The sequence below is a fragment of the Coffea arabica genome, chromosome 4c (assembly GCF_036785885.1).
Source record: "Coffea arabica cultivar ET-39 chromosome 4c, Coffea Arabica ET-39 HiFi, whole genome shotgun sequence".
In the NCBI taxonomy this organism is placed as follows: Eukaryota; Viridiplantae; Streptophyta; class Magnoliopsida; order Gentianales; family Rubiaceae; genus Coffea; species Coffea arabica.
Genome location: NC_092316.1, coordinates 2320921 through 2330043, shown reverse-complemented (window position 1 = coordinate 2330043; position 9123 = coordinate 2320921). Strand labels below are relative to the sequence as shown.

At 38.4% G+C, this 9123-nt stretch overlaps 1 protein-coding gene and 1 long non-coding RNA gene across 2 annotated transcripts; one reads left to right on the top strand and one right to left on the bottom strand.

Moving 5' to 3' along the window:
- Positions 1-710, top strand: LOC140005112 (uncharacterized). The gene is made up of 2 exons (XR_011812888.1): positions 1-227; positions 410-710. It is a non-coding gene; the product is annotated as an uncharacterized lncRNA (long non-coding RNA).
- A 652-nt stretch (positions 711-1362) lies between these two features.
- On the bottom strand, positions 1363-5699 carry LOC113742711 (protein NRT1/ PTR FAMILY 1.2). The gene is made up of 4 exons (XM_027270632.2): positions 5129-5699; positions 4734-4951; positions 2735-3279; positions 1363-2469 (listed from the first exon to the last, which is right to left on the bottom strand). The coding sequence occupies exons 1-4, from the start codon at positions 5295-5297 to the stop codon at positions 1548-1550; spliced, it is 1854 nt and encodes a 617-aa protein (XP_027126433.1). The 5' UTR covers positions 5298-5699; the 3' UTR covers positions 1363-1547.
- Between the last annotated feature and the right edge of the window lie 3424 nt (positions 5700-9123).

Sequence of the window (9123 nt, the reverse complement as noted above, 5' to 3'; positions counted from 1 at the left end):
TGTTGCAAAGCCAGAAATACGAAGCAATCCTTCCTTTACAAGTGAACCCAACCATTCACTTTCACTTTCGCATGAGGTTGCGTGCTGAAATCATCCCTGAATCTGATGATATATCAGGGTGTAATAATTTCTTCTCGCTGCCCATTGCATGATCTTTCTTGTTTGTATTGTAGGCTCTGCAATATGCTGCGTGACTTGATCGAGGAAGCCTCCAAGGACTGCAACTTGTAAGCAGTAGAAGCTTTCAACTTTTGTTCCCAGGATGAGATTCTCAATTGTTAGAATTTCCCCTGTACTATCCTAAGAATCCTTCAAATTTTTGGTCGTTAATTTTTTTTTTTTGGAGAATGATTTTCTGTAATTCGACATTTTTTCTTTGCATATGCATTTATGCCATGAAAAACTGCAGCCGGCGTTTTTGAAGCATCACGAAAGCACTGCCGACCCTCCATGCTGTGTACGCGAAAGCAAAAATATCATTTCCTGATAGCAGCAGCGTCTTGTTCTCTTCGTTGTGTAACTTTTGCTTTCAGATTTTATTGGCCTTCTTACACCTTTTCAGCTTTTCTTCTGTATCGGGCTTTGTATGACGTAGCTTAATTTCCAGTAAGATTCGATAATTGGTAAGTGCTCAGGAAAAAGACGAAGAATAAGGACAGATGTAGTTGAATTTTCTTATCAAAACCATACCATTTGGAGATCTGAATAAACACGGTTAAGAAATTAACTTCTAGAGTTTTGTAACAGTTGGGATCCTCTACGCCACTGCTCGGTGCCAAATACAATGCCAATTCTGCTTATCACATGATGGTAGAAGAAATTAAATAAATAGCACGTGACAAATTAAATAAACATGACATTTGACACAAATATAAAAATGACACTGAATCGCGACTAGAAAAATGGCACTCGTGTGGTTTTGTAACTAGCCCGCAAATTACAAGTTTTTTTTTTTTTGAAGTCATCCCATCACGAGTGCTTATATTGCCTAGGAAACAAAAATTATTCCCATCACGAGTATGTGTCAAAATCAACCTTAATGCAGAAAATACATTTTAAATTATAACCAATCTCAACATGCAGTTGAGGTTCTTGCAATTCTTTTCTTACAGTAAAAGTTCCTACCATCTTCTGATCACGATGTCAATTTTCAAACGCCCATCTTCACATTAGGCACTGAAAACGTTTAGTGACTTGAGCAAGTCTTATCTCTAGCAGCTCTTCGAATCTTTTTCTCCTCGTCCTCCTCCACTATTAACTATAAAACCAGTCGATAAATATATCATTATGCTGCCCACTTTTTCTGAAACTGTACTCGAATTCTGCTTCTCTACCTAGTACTTATGCCTCGGATCCTCAGGATTCAGTAACATAAAGAGCATCATCATATCATTTGAATGAGCAAAAGAATATACTCAATAAAAATTGGAAGATCAGGGCCACAATTTCTACTACATCTAGAATATAGGTACATACGTACATTCCTATATGGCACCGCACGGATGTATTATATAAAAGAATTGAAGCCAGACGTATCGATGCTCAGCTCAAGCGGTGGCATCAGTCCTAAATGGTGAATCTGGTCTCAGTGATCGCTGTTCCAATTCCTTTTCTTTCTCTTCAACTTCGCCCTTCTTCACTTGATCAGCACAAGGTTCATAGAGCCAACTACAGAGTATATAGTAAAGCAAATTGATAAAACTCATAATAGCAAGAAGCCAATAGTAGTAATCAAAACGACCCTTGTTGATATTGTTTGAAACCCAACTCTCTTTCCCTTCCCTTTTGGTGCATTTATCCACAGCACTGAGGAGAACGCTAGCCAACAAGCTTCCCACAGCCATTCCTAGTCCAAATAGAGATGCAGCAACACTGGACATACTCTTTGGGAACTCTGTATAATAGAATTCAAATTGGCCAATTGCATTCAAAGCCTCTGCTAAACCAGCAACAACATTTTGTGGCACAAGCCACATAGCTGACATGTTTACCAATCCTCGAGGATTATTCAAGAAACCTTGATCGATTGCTTTTCTTCGTCGAATATGCTCCACGATCGCAGAAACCGCCATGGCCATTGCTGTCATGAATAAGCCAGCTCCCATCCTTAATTTTGTGCCAACCCGCACTGGCTTTCCTCTGATCTTTGATGCCAATGGAAGGAGCACACGGTCGTATAGAATGAGCCAAACAGTTATAGTTATGATCATAAACACGCCAAAAGAACCGGCTGGAATTTCGAAGCTGGAAGTCAAATGTCTGTCCATAGTATTGGCTTGAAGCAAAGGGAAAGCGCTTTGGCTTATGTTAATTGACATCATTATTCCTGTGGTCCATATTGGGATAGCTCTAATCAGTGCCTTTAGTTCCTCCACTTGCTGCACTGTACAAAGATTCCACGGATTTGAAGCAGCTCCAGATGGTGTAACATCTTCTGGATTTTGGAGAACGCACGCTTTACTCAAGAACCTAATCATACCGAATCAGAAAGGTTTATTGGAATGATAAAGTAGGGTGTTTAACATTTTACTTGAATGACGCCAATTGAAACCAATAGACTTGTGTCTTTTCGTTTTCATAAAAGTGCATCTCACCATGAAGAGACATCTTTCTTGTAGTGAAATGGCAATTTGACATTTTAGTGCACCTTAAACCAAGCCTCAGTATCATGTTTTCTGAGTTGTTATAACAAAATCACAATGTTAATTAGTGCTGATATAATGATAGTTCGTACCTTAGTTTCCCGGATGGGACCATATAACTTGAACCCTTTTCGTGATGGTAGTAACCCGATTCCGGAGGAGGGAGGACAAGTTTCCGATTCCTGTATGCAGCTACAATTACTTGTGCAAATCCAGTGAACAAACTCGTGGTAGCTGCCTTTTTAATGTAAATTGGAGAAGCAAGGAAGAAGATCAAAGCCGAGAGGAACATTAGGATCACAGGAACTCCAAAGCCTACTTTCCATCCCATGTGATCCTGGATGTAAACGATGCCCGTAAGAGCAACCAAAACCGACAATGTGGTAGCAGCATAGTACAATCCAAAATAGCTTTCTAATGCCCTTTGATTACCAGCATTATCTCTTTTATCGAGCTGATCAGCTCCAAAAGCCATGGAAGCTGATCTTATCCCACCTGCACCAATTGACATAAGGCCAAAAGAGGCGATCAAGAAAAATAACTGTGCGGGCGTGGCAGATTTACAGGGCAGGGGCGGGCTGCAAGTTGGAGGCTTTGCTCCCGGAATCATGGCCGTCAACCAAAGGAGCATCATGCCCTGTTGCAATCAAACATTCCCTCAATTTGGTCATCACGTTGATTATCATAAAGCCAAACAATTGCTCTCTAATATTCTTTTCTTGCTGCATGCCACGTCAACTTTTATGGTTTCCTAAATGAAGAGGCTCCTTCCAAAGGGCACAACATTCTAAACATGCATGATGCATCACTAGCTTCACAGTCCATTTTAATTTGAAAAATGTGAGCTCAAGAGCAGGAAAGAATACCTTCACTATATTCCCTTTCGTCTTAACATTTCACCAATTTCTTGTCACTGGTTTTATCGATAATAATAAACTCCCTACTTTGCAGGAGAAGGAAGAAGATGTGCATGTTTCATTTCTGACGTCCCCTCGTGCTCATTAATGGCAGAAAATCTATAGTCTCATACATCAGTTCTCTAATTTGCCGAGTTGATTTTTTGGACCTCAGGAAGCAGTAAAAGAACATGAAAGCAGCTTCTTCTTTTTTTTTTTTTTTTGTTTTCACCTGTTTCAGTATTGACGGAGACTAAAGCAAAAATGAAAAGCAAAATCATGACCTTTTAGCCTTTTAAGCGTATTGAATGTGTGGAAGTGCTGCCCCACAAATAATTGTAGCTTGATTTTTTCAGTCCAAAAGAAGTGATAAATGGACGTAGAAAGGATTGCTTCTTTTATCAATCACGAAACAAGTTAACTAGCAGAGAACTGATCCGTTACTTTATTAACAACAAATTTGGAACAAGGAATAGTTCAACTAATATATTGCTCTTAGAATTGGCACAGTAAGTTTTTGCATGCGACGATTAGGCCTGCAGACTGGTCATACACATATACAATACATATGTTTTTTCAAGAAATTTTTTTTTTTAAAAAAAAAACACACACACACACACACACAATTGGTATGCGAATAAGAATCGAAAGAAAAAAGAATTTGGAAAAAGAAAATTGCAAATCAGTACAGTTTCCAATGGCAACACTTGGCCCAACACACTCATTCACTAAAATACACTTTTAACGGCCTCTCTTTTCCCCAACACATGGACATGGATGCGGTGTCAGTCAGTCATTACCTTTTGACTTTTGTGCAAACATATTGCATCGTCTCCTGCCGAATGAACCCACCCGTCAAAAAAGAAAAAAGGAAAAAAAAAAAAAAAAAAAAAACTCTCGAGATATGCGCGTTAAAGAGGTGTAATAGTTAAGTGGGCAATCAAAAGTATTTTCTTTCTTTTTCTGTAAGAAAGAAAAGAAAGAAAATGGCAAGCACAGTACTGATCAGTTAACTTCCTTTTAATTTGGTAACCGTAATTGTTGCAACAATACTTGAGCTAATATTTTGAAAGGGCAAAGAAAGTGTGAAATCAACATTTTTGTGATAACTCACTGCCTGAGAATGAGATTCTACAGAATTTAAAAAGGAAAAATTACCGGACCCAAAGGTTGAATGAGAAGATATAGTAGTTACCAGGAGACTGACGATGCAACCGAGGCTAATGGTGAGACAACGTCCCATGTAGGAATCAGCAAGAAAAGCTCCAATGATTGGGGTGAAGTTGGTGGCAGCAGACCAGAGGAAGAGGATGTAGTTTGCCTTCGCGAATCCCAAATGGTAGACATTCATCATATACAGTATCATATTCGGCAGCAGCCCATAGCTTGCCACCTTCTCAAATCCCTCATTCGCTGAGGTTAAGGTTACAAAAGGAAATCAGTCGTCAGTTTTGCTCAGTGAAAACACATTAGGCTTTTTTTCATGGGTTGCACGAATCTAATACAGGGGACGGGACGTCCATCGGAAATACATTAGGCTTTCTTGCAATTTTTATGGCACGACGAATGCGTAGTTTTGTTAACATTTACCTATGATAAATGGTATGGTGATTAGGCCGCCCTTTCTGCTCCTTGCTGTGAGCCTTTCCATGTCCGTGTCATTTTCATCACCGATCCCACTCGAAGGATTCCCGGTTTCCTTTTCCACCTTAGATTCTGATGGTGAGATTACTGAATGATTCTTCATCTCCTTCTTCATCTTAGTTGGGCAGACAAGATCAGTTTGGGTTAGCTAGCTAGAAAAAGGAAAAAAAAAAAGAAGGGAGGGTGCGAGAGCTCGAGGCTTATCAACCACTCCCACCAGTCCCCAGGCAGGCAATGATACATGCAGTGGTATGGTACTGGAATGACCTAGGAAGCGCGATGCATCAATTTGCGAGTTTTGAGGTTTTATAGCACAGCCTGCCTCATAGGTTCAAAAATCTTGGCAAAATTTAACAGCTACATCCCCGGATGATTCGATGCCTCGGGAAGTTACCTTCTTATGTATGGGGCATTGTTCCGGTTCTAACTTCGAAGTGACGAGCCAAATTTTGTTAGCAGCAGATTTCTGATTAGGTACCAGAAGAAAAATACAAGTAAATAAATGATCCACTCGACTATACGCTAAGCTTCATGGTCAAAGATGACCTTTTATTTAATTAACATGTAGAAGAGGAAGAGGAGAAGGTTTAATGATACTATTCCCAATACAAGTACAAAACAGATGACGTGATCCCCTTTTATGAGCCATAATGTAAGACTCGCTATTAACGTTTTCTGTTACGGAGCAGCGCTCATCATCATTTATAAAATTATATATATATATACAAACTCTAAAATTTGCAATTCAAACGAATGTATCCATTTGCTGTTAATCATTTTTTAAAAAAAATTTCAGTCTTTATTTATGGTATATTAAACATCGTGAAGGAGTTTCCTCAACAATTTTCCTGTAATCTAGAACCCAAAAAGGTTCTAGGAAAAAAAAAAAATCTATCTCTAAGCTGTTCTCTAATTCTCTTAGAATTTCTACTTACTTCAATAGCTCCCTTTCACTTTCAATATGAACGATCAGCCGAATGAGAAGGTCCAGAGGGGACACAACATTCTCACAGAACATATGACGAAAACTAGTAGACAATTTTGGTGCAACTTGTTCAGTGTACCAGTGTGTATAAATAGTTTTTTAGTATTTCATTCAAATTATCTGTCTAATCTAGATTTTGTTATTTATTTTTACACTAATTATTTTGTAGTAGCAGCAGCAGTCGCAGTGTATTACTATTAATTACTCATGGGGTGTCCGACCTCAGTTGGGATACTCTGTGTACACTATTTCGATGTCATAAAGTTTACTGTAAATTCTATTCATCACGTGAGAGTAAAAAAAAACATAAATAAATAGCACGTGACGAGTTAAATAAATATGACACGTGATTCGTGCCATTCGAATTTGATTCACGTGTCATTCGTCTAATCGTAATAGTATGTACATTGATAATATATATAAGATTTACTCTTAATATAAATACATAAGTGGTACTGAAGATTCCGTGTGATCCGACTTGGTGGATCCACGATATAGGACCACACTCAGACCCCGGGACCCGGCGAGCACGGCTCATAGGCTGGTCTAAGCACATCATGGACCCGTCGTTCAGGCATGCACTACTGCAATAGGGAGGCACTCGACTTGCCTGCCGAAATCCATAATTGTGAACTATTTCCATTACGTGGAAGTATCTCATTATTCAGATAAGTTTAACAATAATCTGCTATCAAATAAATAAATTTTGGGTGAATTAGGCGAAAAGCCTGTGTTTGAGCGAGTGCTATAATAGTCCACGAGATGGACTTATTTTGTAATCCCGCTTGACGTCTGAGAAGATGAAGCTCCACCGAATTCTGTAATGCATTTCGATGCAAATATTTTAGGTTGGTTTCGATTCATCAAGAATTAGATAGATTAATAAGGATATGAGTATTTATAATTAATCACCAATACAGGACAATCATCACACAAATTTCAGTACATGATTGTTGGTAAGAAAAAAAAATGATCCATCTTACCAACTAAACCGCTATATTATTGTTGCTTTTTGGATGTACTAAAATATCTCTCATAGGAACAACTATTCAGTACTGACAAGTCCAACTCACAATCGTCACTGCTTCACCGTATTCACGCGTCAGAGTTTCTCTTTTCAGGGACAATTAAATAAGTGGCGTGAAACGTATAATTTCCCCCTTATATAATTCATGGGATCAAAGTAGCTAGGCAACTGGTTTGGGCTGTGCAGCAGCAGTATCCTCTTAGTTTGGTTTGGTAGACAGAAGAAAATGGCATTTACTGATTGTTGGTGAGGCAGGTAAGGGTACTAGCTAGATCGGCAGGGGCAGCGCCACCCAGTCCCAGTCCCAGTCCCAGTCCCAGGGCCTCGCCCATGAGCAGTTCAAATCCTGCACTGGCGTGAGGATTTTGGTTTCTTTACTTGCACATTTTGGTTTAGCAGGCCTAAGGCACCCTGGTTTTCCAGAAATCCGTACTCCTATCTATTTTAGGAGCCCTGAAAACCATAAGTTGCTACAAGTGCGATTTGACTATGTTACGTTTTTTGAAATTCATGGACGTATTCATTCTCCTGAAACTCTTGCGTACTGTAGAGTATTAGTTTTGGTGCAGTTCCTTTTGTTTTATTTGCACAAATGGAGATTTGCAGTTTGACATCTTTCTGGTGTAGCAGTCATAACAGCGATGGCTGATAATAGTAAGAGTAATTGATTTAGCGCTCAGCGCCGTGCAAAGTATTGGCAAATGGGCCAAGTGACAGATGTGGACATGGATTAAAGGTTGTGAACTTAGCTGTCAAAAGTAGGGGTGAGCAAGATTATCCGCTAACCCGAAAATTCGTCGTATCCAATTCGATCCGATCCGATCCGAAAATGACGATATTTGATTTTTATTATTTGATCGGGTCAAAAGATGGTCGGATATCCGCTAAGATGCGGGACATGTTAGAGTCACATAATTAAAAACCCGCGGATACCCGATCCGCCCCACATATATATATTTTATTTTTATTTTTATACACACACTATAAAATAATAAGTTAGAACTAAATAAGTAATTTTATTGAACAAATTGCATTACAAATATGAAAGACTATAGTTTATTTACAAGATTCATTTGTAAAGGCCATGATCTTATATTTTATAGAAAAAAGTTTAATTAATGTGGAACATATATGTTAAAAATTGTGCTACTTATTTCAAACTTTTATTGATTTTGAATTCTTTTAATTTTTTTCCTTTATCTTATATTCTCTTCATATACTTGTTTCTTGGTGGGAAACCTTTTTTTAGAAAAAAAAAATTAGTAAATTTTAGATAAATGTGTAAAATATAAAATTAAATTAGTATAAATCATTTTTTTAAAAAAATTATATGATAAACGGGGCGGGACGGGTACCCGCTGATCCGACCTATCTCAACGGGTATCCGTTATAGGGTATCCGCTGATATGCGGGGCAGATAAGGGTCAAAAAATGACTGACTCGCAAGGTGCGGGTCAAGTCAGCAAAATGGTGAATGGAGCGAGTACCCGACCCACACCCTCCCCCAGTCAAAAGTGCATTGTTGCAAAATTAACATCTATTGGTGAAACACCCACCCCCCCCCCCCCCCCAAAAAAACAATCGGACATCATTTGTAACCAACGGAACGGCTGTTTATGCGGTTGGCATCACCAAAATTTTAAGTTTTGGCGAGTTGAGAGATAAAGGTTCAAATTTTACCTTTTATCAATATTTTATTATATATGATTTCTTTTAAAATATATATGAATGTGTAGTGTATCTATCTGGTTCGATAATGGTTCAGTTCCTGTCAATTTCTCTAGAGATAGGATAGAGTGTGATTAGGAGTAGAAGTAGATTTAGATTAATTGTTGCTGTCCAATTAAAAAAAAAAAAAGATCGAACAGCCTTTGTAATTTTATTTTATTGTATCTTGCGACAAGTTTGGTATGAAGAGATAGATGTGAA